Source organism: Mixophyes fleayi, chromosome 3 (assembly GCF_038048845.1).
Source record: "Mixophyes fleayi isolate aMixFle1 chromosome 3, aMixFle1.hap1, whole genome shotgun sequence".
NCBI lineage: Eukaryota > Metazoa > Chordata > Amphibia > Anura > Limnodynastidae > Mixophyes > Mixophyes fleayi.
The window spans coordinates 148,030,162-148,052,044 of NC_134404.1; the positions used below are offsets into that span (position 1 = coordinate 148,030,162).

The 21,883-nt window shown below is 40.4% G+C and overlaps 1 protein-coding gene across 6 annotated transcripts in view; it reads left to right on the top strand.

Moving 5' to 3' along the window:
* The first annotated feature begins 4,891 nt into the window (after window positions 1-4,891).
* The window catches only part of ZNF451 (zinc finger protein 451), a 102,147-nt gene continuing 85,155 nt past the window's right edge, over window positions 4,892-21,883 (top strand). Inside the window, exons 1-5 of one of the 6 annotated variants that reach the window (XM_075202553.1) lie at window positions 4,892-5,029; window positions 6,282-6,368; window positions 13,223-13,294; window positions 13,585-13,704; window positions 20,358-20,469. In XM_075202553.1, coding sequence (XP_075058654.1) covers window positions 6,285-6,368; window positions 13,223-13,294; window positions 13,585-13,704; window positions 20,358-20,469 — 388 coding nt within the window. In that variant the 5' untranslated portion in view covers window positions 4,892-5,029; window positions 6,282-6,284. The other 5 variants (XM_075202551.1, XM_075202549.1, XM_075202554.1 and 2 more) reach the window with 5 other exon arrangements.

A 21,883-nucleotide genomic window follows, 5' to 3' on the forward strand; every position in this document is an offset into this window, starting at 1 on the left:
ATTAATTATTTTCTTATATACATTATTATGTGCACCATGGAAATATTCTTACTTATTCTGTTAAACCCTGAAGGTTTGGGACCTCCCTCCTCCACTACGCATCCTCTAATGGCAGCAAACAGACTTATGTTTATCAGGGAGCACAGATAAATACCAAACTACAAACTACAATGTTCCATACAGAAAATTAGTGAAAAAGAAGAAGCATTTCTTTAAATTAATGACAGATGTACAAGTGAATAAATTAATTTGAAAGTGTAGCCAGGACAATTAAGACCACTGTGTATGTGAGAACAAAAGTAAATGTTATAAAGCAATCAATATATAAGTCACTATGTGTCAGCATATACATAAATAGGAGAATTTTGTGCACAATATAGCTATACTGGGATAAGCTTATCTGCCAGGTTAACCCTGTATTGATTACAGAGGGCTCAACTTCACTGCTATTCAGAATCGATATCCTTTACCTCTCATAATGGAGGTATTTGATTGTATTAAAGGAACCTGCTTATTCATTAAACTCTACCTTCGTGGTGCATATAATTGAATTTGCATTACAGCTGTAGACAAATGAAAGACTGCTTTTCACATCAGAGACATTCATTACTAATACCTTGTTATGCCTTTTGGTCTCTGCAATGCTCCTGCGGTATTTCAAGGATTTGTGAATGAAATCTTCCGAGACCTGCTATATACCTCGGTAGTGGTTTACCTTAATGACATCTTAATCTTTTTCAAGAATATTTCTGCTCATTGTTCCAACGTAAAAGAGGTGTTCTCTCACCTTCGCAACAACCACCTATACTGTAAAATCGAGAAGTGTATCTTTGAGCAAAAAAGTATATCCTTCCTTGGGTATATTGTCTCTGGGACTGGACTGAAGTTGAATCTGGAGAAAGTACAATATATTATTAATAGGCCTCAGCCATCTGGTTTGAGGGCAATTCCAGGATTTTTGGGTTATTATTGCCAGTGTTTTCAAGGCTATTCTACCACAGTGGCCTCCATTACCATTCTCACCAAGAGGGGTGATAATGTTAAGGAATGGTCACTAAGGCAATTCAAGCTTTCAATTTTCTAAAAACAACCTATCTCTCTGCTCCTATACTCTGAAAACCCAGTCCCTCACATCCATTGTTGTCAAGGTTGATGCCTCTTCTGTGGGATTAGGGGCTATTCTCTCCCAGTGTTCCTCTTTGAGGAAATCCCACCTATGTGATTTCAACTCCAGAAAATGTCTTCCTGACAAAATAAATGACACCATTGGAGGCAAGGAGTTACTTGCTATGAAGTTACCTTTAGAAGAGTGGTGACATCTTTTGGAAGGAGCTCACTTCCCAGTCACTATATATTGTATAGCGACCACAAAAATATTTTATATTTACAGAGAGCACAGTGTTTATACCTCTATCAAGCCAAATGGTTGCAGTTCTTCTCTGGGGTTGATCTCTATCTAACTTTCCTCAAAGTTGAGAGGAATAAAAAAGAAAATGCTCTTTCTCAATCTTTTGAAAGCAAAGAGATATCTGCTACCAATATTTTAATTTTGAATCCCAAGGCTATCAATCTGGCAGCATTGTCGTCCTCTCAAGACCCTCTGCCTGGTAAAGCTTGAGTACCAAAAAATATTTAGAAAAGACTTCTTTATTAAGCTCTTACCTCCTGCTTCTCTGGTCATGCTGGAGCTAAATAGAAATTTGAGCTAATTGTTAGAAACCATTGGTGGCTATCCCTTCATAAGGATGTGAAAGAGTTTTTAGCTGCATGTCAAACCAGCATAACATACCCCGGAAAGCTTCTTATGGTCTGCCGCTTCCTCTATCTTCCCCATGGCAGATCTTGGTCCCAAATTATCACAGACTTCATAAAAGATCTGCCTAGTAGTAAAGGATTTAATACCATTTGAGTGGTGGACCGATTTTCTAAGGCAACTCATTTCAATCCTCTTGTTGACCTTCCCGGTGCCTCAACACTCGATGACCTTTTTATCAGAAAATGTTTTCAATTACATGGCTGTCCAAAAGAAATCATCATCTGACCGTGGTGTACAAGCTACTTGGGATTCAGGTACAATTATCTTCTGCCTACCACCAGCAATCTATTGGCAAATCAGAGAGAGAAACCAAGATTTAGAGATCTTTATAAGAATCTATTCATCTGCTAGTCAAGACAACTGGGTGGATCTGTTACCTTGAGCAGAATTCCAATCTGTTACCTTGGGCCATAATAACCAATATAATCAATCATCTTCATTCTCTCCATTACGGATGTAATCCCAAGTTTCCATACTTTATCTGCATCTTTAGAGGTACTTGCTATGGAAAGCTTATTTCGCAAATTTTCTAGTATCTATTGGTAAGAGGAGTTTTAGAAATCTTCATTCCATTACAAATTTGTTTCTGACAAAACCCGTAGAACTGTTCCGGATCTACAAACAGGAGATAGGGTTTGGCTGTTCACTCACAAAATTCACCTGCAACTATCCCAGCATGAACTTTGCTCCAAGATTTATCAGACCTTTCAAAATTCTACAGGTTGTCAATCCAGTAGCATTCAGACTTCAGTTACCTTCTACTTTGTGTATTCCCAATGTGTTATATGTCTCTTTGCTAAAGCCTTTCTTTATTAATACTTATATGAACTTTGAACAATTTGTGTGGTAGATGCTCATCAATCTGATGTTTTTGAAGTAAAAAAAAAAATTGGATTCCTGCATCTCTAAAGGGAGACTCCAATTCCTTATTGACTGGAAAGGATACAGTCCTGAAGCGTGATGTTGGATGAACACTGAGGATGTCCAGACCCCTCACTCTTTACAAGAATTCCACAAAAAAATTCCTCTTAAGCCATTCCTAAGGTGTTCAGAGCCCACCTCTAAAAAGGGGGGTAATGTCACACTCCAAAGTGGCAATCTCAGTATCCTTCAGAGTCTTATCCTCCCGTATTATTATGGCTTCCATTTGTTAGACAGTTTCTATGTCACCCAGCCTGGAATACTGGCTCCCACACACCCTGTCCTGGTAGGGTTTTCTCTGGTAGCACTGCAATTCCTGCCCCAGAGTCCTTTGTGCTGGTATTGCATACACCAGGATCCTTCAAGATAGAATGAACCTATTGGCTGCTCTCCCTATATTCCTGGCTGTTTACACACGGAGTAGAGTCAAATGAGTCAATCCTCTCCTTTTCAGCAGGGGTCTATCAGTGGACACTTAAATTATTTAACTGTTAGACATACTGGGCCTGATTCACTATGGAAAGTAAAGGGGAAAAAAGAGTGACTTTGCACCTTGGCAAAACCATGTTGCAGTGGAGGGGGAGCTAAATTTAAAATGTGGGGACAGATTTATAGTTGGTGATGACATGTCCTAGATCAGTGTTGGCTAACTTGTGACACTTCTGGTGTTGTGAAACTACAAGTTCCAGCATACCATTCCAGCAATAAGCTGCTATATATTGGCATAGCATGCTGGGACATGAAGTTTCACAGCACCTGGAGTGTCACAGGTTAGCCAACATTGTCCTAGATCAACTTTAAATGTCATTGTAAAACTAAAGCTATAAAGTATTTGTGTGCCACATGAAAAAACAGCCAGTATTTAACTTATGTGCAAAATAATAAGCTGATATGCACCCCTTGCATTGTAACATCATCACTATTTATTTATATAGCCGTCGCCATTTATTTATATATTGATTCCGCAGCGCATAACATGGTTTTATCCAGAAGAATACGTACCGATTTTTTTGCCTTACTTTCCTTAATGAATCAGGCCCACTGTTACCTTGATTATACAATGGAATGGCTTGACTGAATTAGCTATTTGTCTGGATACACTTAACAAAGGGTTACAATATTACACCAGGGAATGACGCTTTACGTGTGCGTGAAACATGAAGACATTTGAGACATTGTATCTGTAGCATTACATGATCTGAGCCTGTGATACATTTAGATGCATTTATATGTATCAATATAAATGTTATTGTATTATCCAATGCTATTTTAGCCAATATAGTACTGTGGGGACACATTGCACACAATCTGGAGGTTCTAACCTAATTACATCCTAGATTACCTGTTGACCTAGATAACTAACTTGGGCTGCTAGCTAGCTATATTACCAGTCACTCAAACATTGTTCGGATTACTAAAAAAAAAAAGAAGTATTTTACATACGATTTTAACACATTTTGATTGAAAAGTATCTTTATTTTGTATACACATTTAAATAGTTAAGGGCAGCGCATTATTATCGTTACTAAAGTTATTTCTCAGTTGATTTTTGCTTGCAGCGCTATAGGGCATATTCAATTGTCGGCAGAAACGTCGAAAATCTCGCGCTCTGCGCACTATTACCGTTATTACTGTGCGGGGAAAAAACGTTATTACGGTAGTTTTCTTGCTGGATTTCAGCTCACAGCTCCCTGAGCCGTAGTCCAGCTAACTACTACCGTAATTACGGTAGTAGTTTTAACACCGCGGAAACCTGTGACAATTGAATATGCCCCTATGAGTCACGCGAAAAAATCAGCGGGGATTTTCTGTCAAATCCCGCAGCAGTGTTGTTCGAACTACACTGCTAATTGAATCTGCCCTTTTAGATACTAAAAAGCATTGTTTATAGTGATACCCAGTGGTGTTTCACTTGCATTAGAAATTTTCTCAACACTACTTATTTTACCACATGTAAATACAGTGAGTTCTAAACCATTTACAGGTATGACACAAAAACCGATTTGTCCGTCACTCCGGCTGGCGTGCACTATGTTCTGGGGACTGACACTAATAATACATAGCTGCCGCCCCGGGCATCTTGTTTCTGACAGCCGTACCGTCACCATTCCCCGCCTTCAGCGTACAGCTGTCAGGGACATAGGACTTCATTTCCCAGAAGTCCTCTGCTTTAGCTGGTCGCTTCGCAGTGACGCTGGGTCGTAGCTGTCTGTGTGGTTGGCGCGGGAATCTGCTTCTGGAGACCCCGCGGGTAGTACCAACTGCTGGTAACGTGTATACGGAGGAACGGCCGTGAGTACCGCCAGCACCGTGCTCGGCTCCTGGAGGAGTGATGTGGGCTGATGTCACACAAGGTGTCTCAGTGACTAGTGTGTGCCCTGTGTGTTCTCCCTGCACAGTCCATCAGAAGTAGGCTGTGCTATACACACAGTGGTGAGGTGGATATATAACATATTGTAAACATCAGGGAATCCACCTTACAAATATCTGCCCTGTGCCAATCCAGTATGTAGATATGTAAAAAAAAACAGCACTCTAATATATATATATATAATTGTTTTGCTGGTCAATGCCAGTGCTGTCTTTCCTGAACTGTTACAAAAGAGTCAAGTAAGAAACTTGGTATAACGTGAAAAGAGAAATTTGTCACTTGCACATCTTTCATGTACACTTTCAGAAACTACATTGAAAATGTACTATAGGAGTGCAGTGAATGAAGAAAGGAAATACAAAATAGAAAGTAAACAAATTTTGAGTGTATGGTAGCTTTGGGGATTTTTACTCAAATGCCTCAGGATATCAGAATGAACTTTCTGTCATATGATTGATTTTACTGAAATTCAGTTTAACGAATGTCGAATCTGATTTATGAACATTGTGCAGAAACCCATAGCAACCATGATAAGCTTCAGTGTAGTTCAAGTTAGACTATTGAAAGCAAATGTTTAATAGTTTTCCATGGGTGTACAACGTGTTACAAAATCACCATTGCATTTTCATAGTGTGTCTTTATAATGGCAGCAATTGGGTGCAACCGTCTATTCATGTGCTGCAGTCCCTCAGCAACAGCTTTTGAAAATTCTACAGCCACCATGCCTAGAGAAGAGAGAGAGCTTCGTATTTTTTACCACATTAGGTGGTAACTTAAAAGTCACGTATTATTACACACACATGTACAATTATTGTACTTTATGAAAAATGTGTTATCACTTTAATATTTTACCTATACAGTGAGACTGAAAACACTAATTAGAGTTTTGAACAAGAACAATTGCACTTTTGTTTTACATTTCTATATCCTGCTGATTCACAATTGTTAAAGTAGGTACTGTGGGGAGGAACCCCAATTGTTCTTTCAGGGAAGGGCTAGAGGTTTGTGCTTAAAAGGGAAAAATGCCTGGAAATCTTTTTTAATATTGTGATGTCTTTTTTTTTTTTTTTTTTTTTTCAGTTATACCAAAAGTTTTCATTTCTTCAGCCACTTGCTCAGCAATTGTATCAATAATAACACTGATTTGTTTTATATCATAGGGCTACTAACTAGATAATGGATTCTTTGGTCTCTTGTGATGAAAAAGAAATATTGGTGAAAGAAAATCCCTGTAGTGAAGATGATATTGAGTTTGTCGGTGTAAGTATCAAAATCAATTTATGTATTTAACTTTTTTGTTTTCCACACGTTTTTCTAGTTGTCTACCCTTTGCTGAACACTAATCGCTATAGTGTTGTGAAAGATTTAGACATCATTTTTTAGCCATAAGTACCTGCACTGTACACATAGCTAAAAATATAACCATTTCAGCAGAATTAGTTTGCTTGACAATGCAACTAATTTTACTCATGTTTGTATTCTTTCTGTAGGTAAGATTAAATAGGTGTTATGTATAGAGATTACAAATGCATGTTCCCACAGAGACGTTATACTTAAACATTAGGGGGTAAATGTATTAACCTCCGGTTTCTTCAACTCCCGCGAGTTCGGCGTCTTCGGCGCTTAAATTTAAAGCGGCTCTGCCTTGTAAAGGGAAGTTTCCCTCTACAAGGCAGCGCCGCTTTAAATTTAAGCGCCGAAGACGCCGAACTCGCGGGAGTTGAAGAAACCGGAGGTTAATACATTTACCCCCAGATGTCACTTTTGCAACTAAGGAAAGAGAACATGCAATTATTTCCCTGCAATCTCTGTTTCTGTCTCCTATATTAATGTTTTCTAAACAAATGCTCCATGCCAGTTTTGAATTACTCCGACATAAATGATGATTGACTAGCAAATGAGCCAATTTTATTACGTGTCTATTTATGTCCTCAGGTGTGTCATGGTCTAATTTTTGTCATGGAGTGTAACAGTTAGGGCTTGTATACACAGGTACAACATTTTACCCCTTGAAGATGCGTCCTTAAACCTATTAAAAGCACTTTAATGCTGATAGTCGAAATAATTATGTAAGCTCACTTTCTGAGAACGGTTTACTTTGCCTTGTCAGTGTTAACACTCAATAAAATATAATAGAGTTTTATTGGAGCAGTCACTTAATATTATGATGTAGAAAAGCTTTGAGAACATTATGTTAAAAGTGAGGGCAAAATGAGTTTTGTTTCTATGGTTTTAATAATTGTTTTCAACTTTTATGTACGCAAGCATTTAGGCATATAGAAAAAAGGTAGGGCAAAGTGAAAGGGGCATACTATCCCCCCTGTCATGTGAGGGTGATTAAGCTCAGATGCTTTTCTCATGCAGTGTCTTCAGAGCTACTGCCTGTGTGGCACGATTTTTATGGCTCATATTCATGGGCATTGAGAAGAACTAGTTAAAGCATAAACAGATTGCCTCTGCTTTTAACTTGTTCGTTAATACATGCTAAAACTTCCTGCAGCATTGTCTACTATGTACCTAAGTGAGTGTTCCTGTTTAACTCCATTTTACTTTACTGAGTGATAATGTTTCTGAAAGCTGCAGACAACCTTGGACTTGTCATAAATTGTGTGTACTTGTGTTAATTATTTTTTTTGACTAGCTGTGTTAATGGGTTTTTCATCTTTGTGAACGTGCAATAATCACTTTAAAATAATGCCCATGTGTACAGGGGCTTGGAGAGTATTCAGGGTGACAGGGTATTTTTTTTGTTTTCTTCCTTAAAAGTCTACATACATATCCTGATCAGTCATTGCCACTACTGAAAAAATTTGGTCTGAAGATGTATTACTTCAGACTTGTATCTATATATATATATATATATATCTCTTGTTCCATCATTTGATCCATTTATTTTCACCAAAGTGGTGATGGCACTCCAATCAGTGGCTCTGTCTTAAATGTCCTTTTGATGAAATCATCTTTGTGTTAGAACAGCATGAACCCTGTCAGAACGACACAGCCCAACCAGAAGATGCTATGTTTATTAAGGAAGCTATTACAACAACATCTGTAACTCTGTAACATTAAGTCACGCATCACTAATTTAGATAGGGTTGGGTAGGGTTGCTATCCATTGCATTTGCTGTTGGTCAATAAAAATGTATGTTAACTTTCATCCGTCAGTTAAAAAAAGGAAAAAAACATAGTGGGGGTCAGTAACAATTTAAACTCTTTTAGAAGTACTATAATGCATATAGAAGTACCAAACCAATAACTGGAGAATCCTCCTACCTTCTATCTAAAATGCCCCTTTCCTCCATGTTGAGAAGTATCAAATTTAAGAATGACCATTTCAATTTCTGCTTGCTCCATAACTCAGTGTCCCATGACCCATTATATCTAGTCCAGCTGTTTCCTTTTTTTATACGGACATACTATGCCCTCTATCCACATCATTTTCGACGCCCATCGTGAACGGTTTCATTTCTCTAGGACCAAGTTATTTAAGCACTAATTTCCAGGAGCAAAAAAATTCTGTAATCAGATTTTGCACACTTTCAAGATGAGAACGCACAGACCAACACCCAACCAAGGCACACCCTTTACCAACTATGAAGCTCTTCTTCCCTGAGTTAGTCTAGGACTGTGACAGGATGGACATTCTCTGCCACCCTGTCCGTTGTTGCTAGAGACCGGCTGGGATTGCTTTTCCACCGTTCCCTTTCTCCCAAATGCGCCCTCTAACCGTATTAGGAGGGCTTCTGCTGCTGCCACCACTAGGCTACTTAGCTTCACCTAGAACCACTTCCTTCTGGGTAACACTCACTGCTAGGCTATCCCCTTGCTGGGCACCTGGGTTGGTACACCTGACCTCTCTTGCTTTTAGATCAGGGTTACTGTGGATGGTTCCCCTGGCCTATCTCACTGGCCAAAGCTGCAGGTAGTGGGCAAAGCGTTTGTACTGGATGCAGGCTTCCAACCTCAGAACAGCCGTTTAACGGATTAGATTGGTCTAATATGTAGGTCACGAGAATTGCCGCAAATAAGTAGGCATCAAAGCAGGATCGATCTTGAGCTGATCTTCATTAGCTTAAGTGTTCTAATAAGGACAGTTACACTAGTTTGTGGTACTAGTGATCTCAGAAGGTACAGATGGAACAATAATTCTACATTACATGGACAAACAGTCTGCTTTTTATACAGATTTACAGATACCATGACAGAAGGCAATACAGCCTCCTGCCCCTCTAACCAATCCAGGTGCTTCATTCAGCCTGCATATAAATCATTCTGGAGAGGTTGAACATTTTTTTACATTGCTTCTAGTGGCACCACTACGTCTGTGGTTGTATATTGAATGTTTACCATCAGGATATAACTTTTTGTCTAATCTTTCTTTTAACACAACTAAACTTGCACAATTTACATTCATCTGTGATCACTAGCATCCATAGTCTTCCACACATAGGAAGTTTACCAGCAAGTCTAATTACCCTTCCTGTGCTTTCGGGTTTAGCAGACGTGTTGGTCACTCAGCAACGAAGAGGTCCAATTAACAAGATAGTACCTGTCTCCAGATAGTTGCAAACACAAATCCCCTCCAAACAGAAGCTTGGTATTTCCTCTATAAAAGTTACAAAACCCAAGTATGACATACTGTCTCAGAAATCAGTCCATTTCTAATACACAGTATCAAAAATCACTAAATTTGCAATGATATAAATTGGCGCACTGCGTTAAGAATTTGGATATATTTATACAATAAGTTATTTATAAGGGATCAGCCACAAGGACCTTAAAGAATCATTGCAGCTTGAGATTCACACAACTGTTCCAGATCTCAAGAAGGAATTGTTATATATTTGGATAGAAACGGACACTTTAGATTCTACTCTAGATTAAATCTGCCATTTCCAAGATGCAGTCGACCAAGACGTGACCTTTATGAAGATCGAAACTGGCTGGATTATAGATTGAATAATCTGTAAAATCGCTCGCATTGAAATAAAATGTCTAAAATATGCTCCATAATCCATCTGCATGGTGGCTCTTCAGCTTACCTACTTTTTGCAACAACTGCTGCCGAACACCATCTCAGAGAAATTTAGCACACCACATCTCCCAGTGTGACCACACAGTGGCCTCGATACATTTAGATTTATTCAAAATCCTGCTACTTCCACCTTCAGAATATATCTACAATACGTCCCTTTATCACCACAGAAGCTACGAAAACCCTTGTTCACTCGCTTGTTATCTCTCGCCTTGACTACTGTAACCTCCTTCTCTCTGGCCTACCTGATTATCGCCTTGACCCTCTTAAGTCTATCCTCAATGCTGCTGCCCGCCTCATTTTTCTCTCCCGCCACACTGTCTCTGCAGTCTCCCTCCAACAGTCACTACATTGGCTCCCCATACCCTACAGAATTAAATTTAAACTCCTCACCCTCACCTTTAAAGCCCTTAGTCAATCTTCCCCTCCCTACATCTCCAATCTCATCTCTATCTACACTCCTACCCGCCCCCCCCCCCCCCCCCGCTCCGCCTGTGACCGCCGCCTCACTACTTCACTGATCACCTCCTCTCACTCTCGTCTTCAGGACTTTGCCCGGGCTGCTCCCCTGCTGTTTGAACGATCTTCCAAGTTCCATCAGGTTAGCATCTACTCTCAAAGGCTTTAAGCGCGCCCTTAAGATTCATTTGTTTATTCAAGTCTATCAGTCCTCCTCATAACTTCCTTGTCCTGGCTCTCTCCCCCAGTTAGTACCACCCTATTTGTGTCTCCCCCTTCCCTTTCGGATGTAAGCTTTCATGAGCAGGGCCCTCTTTCCTTGTGTGCTCCTTCTACTTTTCCATCACCCTCTGTACCTCTTGGCCTGCTTCCCTAGTCCTGGTTTCCCTGTTTTCTCAAGCTTCGGCTTTCTTCTCGCTGATTTCTACCTTCCCTTTCACTATCTGTCCCAGAAATAATCTGATTTGCTTTACCCTGTCACCTGCGTTTATATATATTTTTGCATCATGCTGCCTCTTGGTTCTCTGTATATGTAATGCACGGCGTTGCGGACCCTTTGTGGTGCCTTTATAAGTCAAAGATAATAATAATTTTAACCTCTGGTGTTAAAGTGTGGTTGGCTGTTAGACAGCTTTGATCTATATCTTAATTTCACAGTAGTTTTTTCAACGATATGGTAAGCTCATAAAGCCTCGGTTCGTGGTAAACTTATCAGAAGCGTTTTGGAAGAGGAACAGTAGGGAAATATTTGAACGGAGCCCCTAGCAGCAAAAAAACTTGAGCCATCGCTAGTGTTCATATCATCCCCAAAGGATATAAAATAGCGCTTTACACAGATAATACTCTTCTCACTTGCCCAATTACTTTTTTCCCCAACTTGCTTCAAGAGATCCAGTCATATAGGGTGTTATGTTCCTGGAGACTAATCACCACTTCAAGCGGCAGCTCTGCAAATCAAATACCTTTGCATTTACATCCTTCCATTCTCGGTTACAGGATTTTATCTGGGCTGCACCTACTTTGTGGAAATCCTTCCCTCGCACATTAAGACTTTCCTCTAGTCTTCAAACCTTCAAGCATTCTCTGAAAACCCACCTCTTCAGACAAGCTTATGATATTCCTCAACCACCATGTTAGTCTCCATAGGTTACCCTATTGCCCCCCTTTACACAGCTAAAAAGACAACAACCCTCTGACCAACATTGCTACACACACAGCCCACTCAATACTTTTACCTTTGCAGTCTAGCTGGTCCAGTGTGCAATATGATGTAGCACATGCCTGTGGCTCTTAAGCTCCTTAGACTGGGTCCCAGAGATTCCACCCCGTCATTTCCTTAGACTGTTCTGCATAGGTTTGATAGACTAATCTATACTATCCCCTTTCCTCTACCACCTAACTGAGCACCCCCTGCTTAAATCCTAAAACCATTCTGCACCTGGATTCATAAGAAAATTAGGTTCTTAAATGAGCTATTGGGGAGCTTTCCCTACTTCTATGATATTTAAGCGAATCTCCTCCTCGCAATCAAATATTTTCAACAGTTGTTGCACCATCACTGCATTTTTATTAGTTAGGTAATTGTGGACCATCACATCCTATTGTACACTTGAGGCTCTGCCTATTCCATCCCACCTCTAAAGGTATCTCTTGACTCTTTGTAACATTATTAAACACTCAAATGGGAAGTGGAGAATGGGGATAACCTTAGATCAAGATAGTTGTCCGGATTAAAGAAAATATATACAAGTTATACTGTGTGGGAATCATTCCCTCCATTGCCTCATCTACTTCAGTGTTATGTTGCTGTCAACTCGACGTTTTTGTATTTACATACACTATATTATACATGCAGCACGGTGGCTAAGTGGTTAGCACTTCTGCCTTACAGCACTGGGGTCATGAGTTCAATTCTCGACCATGGCCTTATTTGTGAGGAGTTTGTATGTTCTCCCCGTGTTTGCATGGGTTTCCTCCCACACTCCAAAAACATACTGATAGTTTAATTGGCTGCTAACAAATTGACCCTAGTCTGTGTGTCGTGTGTGTGTGTGTGTTAGGGAATTTAGACTGTAAGCCCCAATGGGGCAGGGACTGATGTGAGTGAGTTCTCTGTACAGCGCTGCGTAATTAGTGGCACTATATAAATAAATGGTGACAATGGCATCTTAAACAGGTTAGGCAAACTTAATACAAGGTCCCTGATGTTCTTAATGCAGTCTGATAGCCCACAAAATTTTCGCTTTCTTGCTCTTTCAGACCATTTCCCCATCACTTCGCATGCTCTCTGCTGTAAGGATCGAGTCCCCCACTCTCCTCCCTTACTTGTTCTTCCGTTGTCTTTTCCTGGGTTGGTAGATAACTCGACAATCCCTTTGTACACAGATATATAGGCTGATGGATGACTGGTTATGTTCTATACTATGTGATGTATCTTGTCTTACATGTCCTATATTGTCACTTAATAAAATGCAAATCAGAAGAGATGCAGAATCCCACAACTAATGCCCTTTTAGTTATTTCTGGTAAAATTATAAATGTATACTTACATACACTGGATTGTTTATATAGGCGTTGTCACCAAAACCAGCATCAGTATTGCTTTTGTTTTCCTCTATAGGAGGGCCATTTAAGACCTGTTCTGGAATGTATTGACCTGCTTAGCAGTGATGACGACACACAGGATTTAAATGTAAGTTTGCTCTGGTTGTAGTTGTGGAATAAAAGTATGTGCTTAGTTATTTATTGGAAATGTAATAAAATTCTGCCTGCATAGTGAATAAAACTTCTGTTAATTCTTGTGTACGCTCAATGTCAAACAATAGTTTTTCATAAACTATGCTTTAGAATTTCAATTGCAATTATAATATATGGTACTGGATGTCAACCCAATTTATTTTTTCTTTCTGGTAATGTCTCATACAATCTTAGTTTTTACATTTATTCTTTAATGTGTACTTATATTGCTTATTGTTCTTCCAGAGAGAAGTAAAAGACCATATTGACCGTCAAAAAGACCGGGTGGCTTCGACTCTTGAACGTCTCGCTCGTCATGTTGAGGTTGAAAAGCAGCAGAAAGCTGAAAAAAACAGAGCCTTTCAGGTAGTTTAGCTACTTTAACCTCTTCTATAGATAAAATACATGTGAAAGTTACTGATCCGCCTGATTGTACAGTCATGGCCAAAAGTTTTGAGAATGACACAAGTATTGGTTTTCACAAAGTTTGCTGCTTCATAGTTTTTAGACCTTTTTGTCAGATATTGCTATGGTATACTAAAGTAAAAGCTTTTCATAAGTTTCAAAGGCTTTTATTGACAATTACATTAAGTATATGCAAAGAGTCAATATTTGCAGTGTTGACCCTTCTGTTCGAAGACCCCTGCAATTCAACCTGGCATACTGTCAATCACCTTCTAGGCCAGATACTGACTGATGGCTGCCCATTTTTGCTTAATCAATGCTTGGGAGTTTGTCAGAAGTTATCAATGGGATTAAGGTCTGGGAAGTTTCCTGGCCATGGACCCAAAATTTCGATGTTTTGATCCCTTAGCCACTTAGTCATCACTTTTGCCTTATGGCAAGGTGCTCCATCATGCTGGAAAAGGCATTGTTCATCACCAAACTGTTCTTGGATGGTTGGGAGAAGTTGCTCTTGGAGGATGTTTTGGTACCGTTCTTTATTCATTTCTGTGTTCTTAGGCAAAATTGAAATGAATGGTCTCAGGATGCTTTACTGTTGGCATGACACAGGACTGATGGTAGCGCTCACCTTTCCTTCTTCGGACAAGCTGTTTTCCAGATGCCCCAAACAATCTGAAAAGGGATTCATCGTAGAAAATTACTTTACCCCAGTCCTCAGCAGTGCAATCCCTGTACCTTTTGCAGAATATCAGTCTGTCCCTGATGTTTTTCCTGGAGAGAAGTGGCTTCTTTGCTGGCTTTCTTGACACCAGGCCATTCTCCAAAAGTCTTTGCCTCACTGTGTGCGCAGATGCACTCACACCTGCCTGCTGCCATTCCTCTGCACTGGTGGTGCCCTGATCATGCAGTTGAATCAACTTTAGGAAACTGTCCTGGCGCTTGCTGAATGTTCTTGGGCGCTCTGAAGCCTTCTTCACAACTATTGAACCTCTCTCTCCTTGAAATTCTTGATGATCCAATAAATGGTTGATTGAGGTGCAATCTTACTAGCAACAATATGCTTGCCTATGAAGCCCTTTTTGTGCACAGCAATGATGACTGCTCTTGTTTCCGTGCAGATAACCATGATTAATTGGAAGAACAATGATTTTAAGCACCACCTTCCTTTTAAAGCTTCCAGTCTGTTATTCTAACTCAATCAGCATGACAGAGCGATCTCCAGCCATGCCCTCGTCAACACTCTCACCTGTGTTAATGAGAGAATCACTGACTTGATGTCGGCTGATCATTTGTGGCAGGGCTGAAATGCAGTGGAAATGTTGTTTTTGGGATAAAGTTCATTGTCATGGCAAAGAGGGACTTTGAAATTAATTGCAATTCATCTGATCACTCCATGATATTGTGAATTATATGCAAATTGCCATAATAAAAACTGAGATAGCAGACTTCGAGAAAAATATTTTTGTCATTCTCAAAACTTTTGGCCATGACTGTATGCAGAGACTGGTGCAGAAAAGAGCTTTCAAGTACTGCAAAATTTTATATTTCCATATTTAAAGTATAGATCTTTTGAAATGGTTACAGGGTTGTCATCAACACTACTTTTTTTAATTCCCCAAAATGTGGTGCAATAAGGCCTCTTTTATTATGTTACAATAGTGTTTCATTAACGGCTCTACCTGCATGTCACGACTTTCACTAGGAATATCACTGACTGGTATTAGCGCGACTAAACTGCGAGGTGCAGAGTGTAACGCACCACCGGTGTTCGCTAGGGACACCGGCAAGGAGGTTTGGGCTTTGCTGCGTGTGATGCACAGGTCGCGGTTCTCCCAGATAGTTACCAGCGCAGTGAATGGAGAGTAGTCAAACAGGCTGAGTCGAAACCAGAGGCGCGCAGTACAACGGAGAGAAGGCAAATCATAGTCCGGAACAGTCCAAAGGTCTAAACCAGTACGGGCAGCGAAGTACAAGGGATGATCCGGAAGAGAAGTCAAACTAAAGCCACAGGAGTAACACAGGAGCAACAATGCTGGAGCTGGAAGAACCAATACTCTGGCACTAGACATGTGCCAGAGGCTGCTTTATATACCCTAAGGTGCCTCCTGATTGGGTTAGGGAGATTTTTGCGGTCAGACATGCTGGCTGCAGACAGGTGAGCGGAGATAGCGTCCTACTGCTAGACAACAGGACGTGGATTGCGGAGAGAAGGTGTCCGTCTCCGGCGCCTGTGGAGAGCGCAGAGACTGCACCTGACACTTCACTTTACTAATGTCTGAATATGGTCTTGTGGCCCCTTAACAGGAAAGCAACTTTTAATTAAAACTTCTGTTTCCAATAATATGGCGAGATATTGGCATTTTGGTTCCTGGTTGCATGACCACTTTACAAACTGTAAACAACCATTGTGTGTATCTCCGTTGAAAGCCTACCCGTTGTATATATTCCTCTGCTTCTAAACTTGGTATGTAGTCTGGCTTAATTGTATTGAACAAAATATTTAGACTCTGAAAGTATAGTTCTCTTATGTGAATGGTTGATTTATGCTTGGACACACATTCCAAATTACATTGGGTGAACATTTGATGGCATGTATACCAAAAGAAGTTATTGTGGTTGAGTGAAATATGGGGGTAAATGTATCATACTCCGGTTTCTTCAACTCACGGGAGTCCGGCGAGATGACGGCTAAAACTTAAAGCGGCGCTGCCTTGTAAAGGCAAGTTTCCCTTTACAAGGCAGTGCCGCTTTAAATTTTAGCTGTCATCTCGCTGAACTCCCGTGAGTTGAAGAAACCGGAGTATGATACATTTACTCCATGGTCTCTTTTATCACTAAGTTCCATGTTCAGTGATCCTAAGATAACATGAGCATTTATCATAGAACTTAGAGCCATACATTGTGCTTTCATTAATTTGTTGCATAATGGTTTGTTTTAACAATCAACATTTTGGCTAAGATCAGCTGTTGATGCCCCCTGTAGGCAATGGGCTATCATCTGGCCAAGAGACTGGTTTCTTGAAGCCTTGGATGCCATCTGTTGAACGGAAAACTACAGCACTTTAGTTTTTTAAGCAGCACTTTTCCTTTGTCCTAGGCTTTTGGCTGGGGCATTGGCAATTTTAATACTTCCACCGAAAGGCTGGGGCCTATATGGCACTTGCACACGGCACGGCACTACACTTTCACTTTTTTGCTTGTGCAAGTTTTTTTCCCCATGCTTTTGAGGGGTGTAGAATTTGACCCTTTTATGGGCCAATCTTTTATAATTCTTAATGAGTTTCTATCATGTCCAAGCTGCTAGCACCACACTACATAAACTACTGGCATACATTTTAGGTTTATTTCTCTTCTGCTTCTACTGACCATTTCCTCTGGTTTCAAATGGTGAAAGTTTAATGTGTGTGTGTATAGAGGGTTTGTGTGACCGGGTAGGGGGGGCACAGTACCATTTCCTGGGGTAGATGGTGTTTAGAACAGGCAAGACATTTCACAAATGTCAAAAGATTTTGTGCAATTGACCCCAGCCAGTTTTATTCAGAAAAAAAAGCAAAAGAAAATACTTTGCTGTCCAGCTCTAACTAAACTCTAGTCACTCCTGACTAACAAATGAAGACAAAACAAATAGAAGTTGCAGCACAGTTACTTTCAGACAGATATCAAGCTTTCTCTCTGAGACTCTGCAGCCCCTGTCCCTAAGAGTGAGAGATTTACTGAGCTGCCTTTTACTAGCATCATTCAGGTGCAACTTCTGATTAGCAGCAGAATCACTGATACCTTGGAAGACCCTATTATTTGGCCTAATGAATGGAGCCCACCCTCTCTCACCATCCATAACCCCAGGACCTTTTTCCTGATTTTCAACAGGCCTATAGCCTTTCAGCAGCTCATAGACCATAACATTTTCCTGAGTTTTAAAACAAGTAGGTTAGGAATCTAGGTGAAGTATACCTGCCATCATACACTAATCCAGTGACTTTATTACAATAATATATATTTATTTTGACAAAAGAGGTATTTGCCACATCTCTCCTACATAGGGCCGGGAGAGATCCTACAGAGACTGCAGAGTTAAATTCTTACAGACTTAGAATCCAAAGTTGAACACACAGTTGTTCTAATGATGTAATTAGACCAAAGGGAAGGGGTTTATTGTATTTAAACTTATATTGTGCATGTATGCGGGATGACCGATACCAGCTGGTTGGATGGTGTCTAGGGAGATGGTCTGTGTCTAGGCAGAGTTAGGTCACTTGGTGTCATACTGAGGAAAGTTTGCTGTGTTATTGTGATGTAAACAATAAAAGCACCATTTTTTTTTTAAAGAAAAGTTGCTGGTGTCTGTCATCTGCCTGGTGTCAGTATCACAATATGAATATAATGTATACTGATCAGCCCCAATATTAAAACTACCTGCCTAATATTGTGTAGGCCCCCCCTTGTGCTGCAAAACATCTGACTTATCAAGGCATGGACTCCACAAGGCTTCTGAAGGTGTCCTGTGGTGTCTAGCAACAAGACGTTTGCAGCAGATACTTTAAGTTCTGTAAGTTGCGAGGTGAGGCCTCCGTGGCTCGGACTTGTTTTTCCAGCACATCCCACAGATGCTCGATCGTATTGAGATCTGGGGAATTTGGAGATCAAGTCAACGCCTTAAACTTTGTCATGTTCTCCAAACCAGTCCTGAACAATTTTTGCAGGGTGCTTTATCCTGCTGAAAAATGCCACTGCCATCAGGGAATACCGTTGTCATGAAGGAGTGTACTTGGTCTGCAACAATGTTTAGGTAGGTTTGTGTCAAAGTAACATCCGCCTGAATGCCAGGACCCAAGGTTTCCCAGCAGAATATATTGCCCAGAGCATCACACTGCCTCCGCTTGCTTTCCGCCTTCTCATAGTGCATCCTGGTGCCATCTCTTCTCCAGGTAAACAATGTACACGCATCCATCTGTCCATATGATGTAAAAGAAAATGTGATTCATCAAACCAGGTCAATTTCTTCCATTGCTCCATTGTCCAGTTCTGGCACTCATGTGCTCATTGGCGCTTTCGCTGGTGGACAGTTGTCATCATGGGCACTGTGAAAGGTGTGCGTATAAGAAGCCCCACACGCAGCAAGCTGCGATGCACTGTGTTTTCTGACACCTTTCCATCATAGCCAGCATTAACTTATTCAACAATTTGTACTATAGGGCTCTTCTGTGGGCACGTCAAGAAGACTTGGGCGCACCAAAAACCAGTGGTGGAATTCAGCAGTTTCTCACCTGTTCGCCAGAACCGATGCCTAATTTTATGCTCGGTTGTGCGAACCGATGACTACAGGCCACCCTCTTCGTTGGTGGGGGGAGCAGGCCCTTTAAAAAAAAAAAAACTCGCCTGTCCTCGTCGGCCCTCCTTCTCCCTGCACCATCCGCGCTGAATGTCGGGCATGACGTCATCACGACGGACGTTCAGTGAGGATCGGCGCAGAGAGGAGTTGGCAATCAAGAAGAGAAGAGCAAAGGCAGCATGGCAGAGTGTGATGAAGAGGGGCATTACTGTGGCATAACATTACTCATTACTGTTATCTTGATATTAGCAGCATAAAATATTATTTGAGTATTGCATGAAATAGTAAACCATCTTTCGGTATATCTTTTTGTATACTTAAAACCGGTTGTTAATTTATTTGAATCCCACCACTGCCCAAAACCCTGTCGCCGGCTCAGTGGTTGTCCTTCCTCAGACCACTTTTGGTAAGTACTAACCACTGCATATCGGGAACATTCCACCCTTCATGTTGTAGATGCTATGCGTCGGTCGTCTCGTCATCAAAGTTTGGCCCTTGTCAAAGTCGCTCAGATCCTGCTGCTTGTACATTTTTCCTACTTCCAACACATCAACTCCAGGAACTGACTTTTCACTTGGTGCCTAAAATAACCCATCCCTTGACAGGTGCCATTGTAATGAGATTGTGTGTTTGTATGGCCAGTGTCCGTGTCTAGGGGGAGTTGGTCTCTGTCTACTTAGCATTAGGGTCACAAGAAAGTGTGTGGCGCTTAATGTTGTTAGTTTTCCATCCTGACAATAGAGCAAAGTAAACTAGAAGGGTGCCCCTTGTGTATATGTATGTGTGTAGATTTAAAACTTTTTTTTTTTTTTCTCTTTTTTTTTTTTTTTTTTTGGAGATCTGAAATATAGGAGTAACTGCAACCAATTAAATTTTAACTTAAATTTTTTTTGCTCCTTAGTGGAGAGCATTGTTGCTAACCAAGCAACAGGCTCCCTTTTCAGAGAATATTTTCAAACTTTCACTTTAGTGAAAAAAAAGTGTTTGTTATCCTAGTTTTCTTTTTTATTTAAATATTTGTTTGGAGAGTCTCATGTTTTATTTATGTTAAAATTTCTAAAATGCTAATACAATCAAAGTAGTAGTAACTTTTATGTGTTTTATTTATCTTTACATTCTGGAACATGTCATGTACTTTTATTTTTGTTTTATGCCCCACCAAAATACATATTTAAACAAATTTATGTTGAGAACCCATTTACATCTGTTTCCTTAGTAGTTCAATATTTCTGTAGTGTAACTGTTGCGTTTTTTAAGGATTTAACTTTTTTTTTCTGATATTTAGGAGAAGTTGAACTTTCAGCATGCTCATGGTTTGCAAGAATTGGAATTTACCAAGGATCTCCCTAGTACAAATGCTGCAAAAATGTGTGTAAACCAATGGCTGAAAATGCCAGGTAAGCAAAATAATGGATTAATGGAAAGTATAATTGATATTTAGTTCTCCGTTCACTTATCTCTAGTGCTACATCTATGGTGCTTGAGTTGTTTATTTTGCATCCTTAACCCATTTTGGGACTTCTGTATCTAAATAAGGAACTTTCAATGGCTTTGTTTAACTAGTAGTAGTCTTATTATTCATTTAGAATTGATACCTATTCAGCATACGATGCTATAGAGCAGCCACTTTATAACCTAATGACAGTTATGTAGATAGGTCACTCCTATTTCTGGAGTGCTGATGTACTTTATGTAGCAGCCTTTTGAGCTACATGCAACACAGGAAATACTTATCGTACACTAATGAACTCTAAAAAAAATAAAAATAAAAAAGCCAGTGCTTTGATGAGATTGTTTTAGCATTCGCCTTTGTTATATCCTAATCCCTATAAAATATGGTGAAATCAGGCCTAAAAGGTGCTGCTAAAGATATGGGTTTGCACATGATTGAGCATGCTATCTTCATGTCCTGTTCTAGATAGCCTCGTTAGAAACTCGCATACCTTTTTTACACTTTTTTCATAAGTCATGTCTACTCCAGTCCTTTACACCACTTTGAACACTAACACACCGCACACAGTTCTCAATACAATAGTTACTGTATCAACACAGTATAAAACCCATGCTCACAATGCACTTATATATGTATGAAATAAGAGTATTTATGTACTTACGTTAAATCCGTTTCTCTGATTCCGTCTGGGGGACACTGCTTACCATGGGTTGTGGAGGGAGCTTGGGGAGTTGGCACCTAACTAGTTAACTTTAGTACTGCCGACAGATCCCTCCCCTCTACAATCCCCTTGCCCCCTCTTGTCCAGTCAATTAAAAAGCCCAAGGAGGAAAGGCCAGTCAAATAAGAGCACACAAAAGAAAAGCAGAAGGGAGGGATCGCAGTGTCTCCCAGACGGAATCAGAGAAACAGATTTAACGTAAGTACATAAATCCTCTTTTCTCTTTCATCCATTCTGGGGGACACTGCTTACCATGGGGACGTTCTAAAGCAGCCCCTTAGGGGTGGGACTACTCTGAAAATCCCGCTCGTAAAGCACTACGAGCGAAATTTGCATCCGAGGATGCAAATACATTAAACTGATAACATTTTGTAAAGGTGTGGACAGAAGACCAGGTGGCTGCCCTGCAAAGCTGATCCGCAGAAGCCCCATTTCTCGCTGCCCACGACGCCCCTACCGATCTGGTGGAATGGGCCGAAAGTCTCTCCGGCACAGGACGGTTAGCCTTTATGTAAGCTTGCTTAATGGTTGCCGTAATCCATCTTGCAATGGACTGTTTTGAGGCTGGCCAGCCTCTCATTAGCATCATAAAGAACAAACAGAGAATCAGTACGTCTAATCTGAGAAGTTCTTTTGA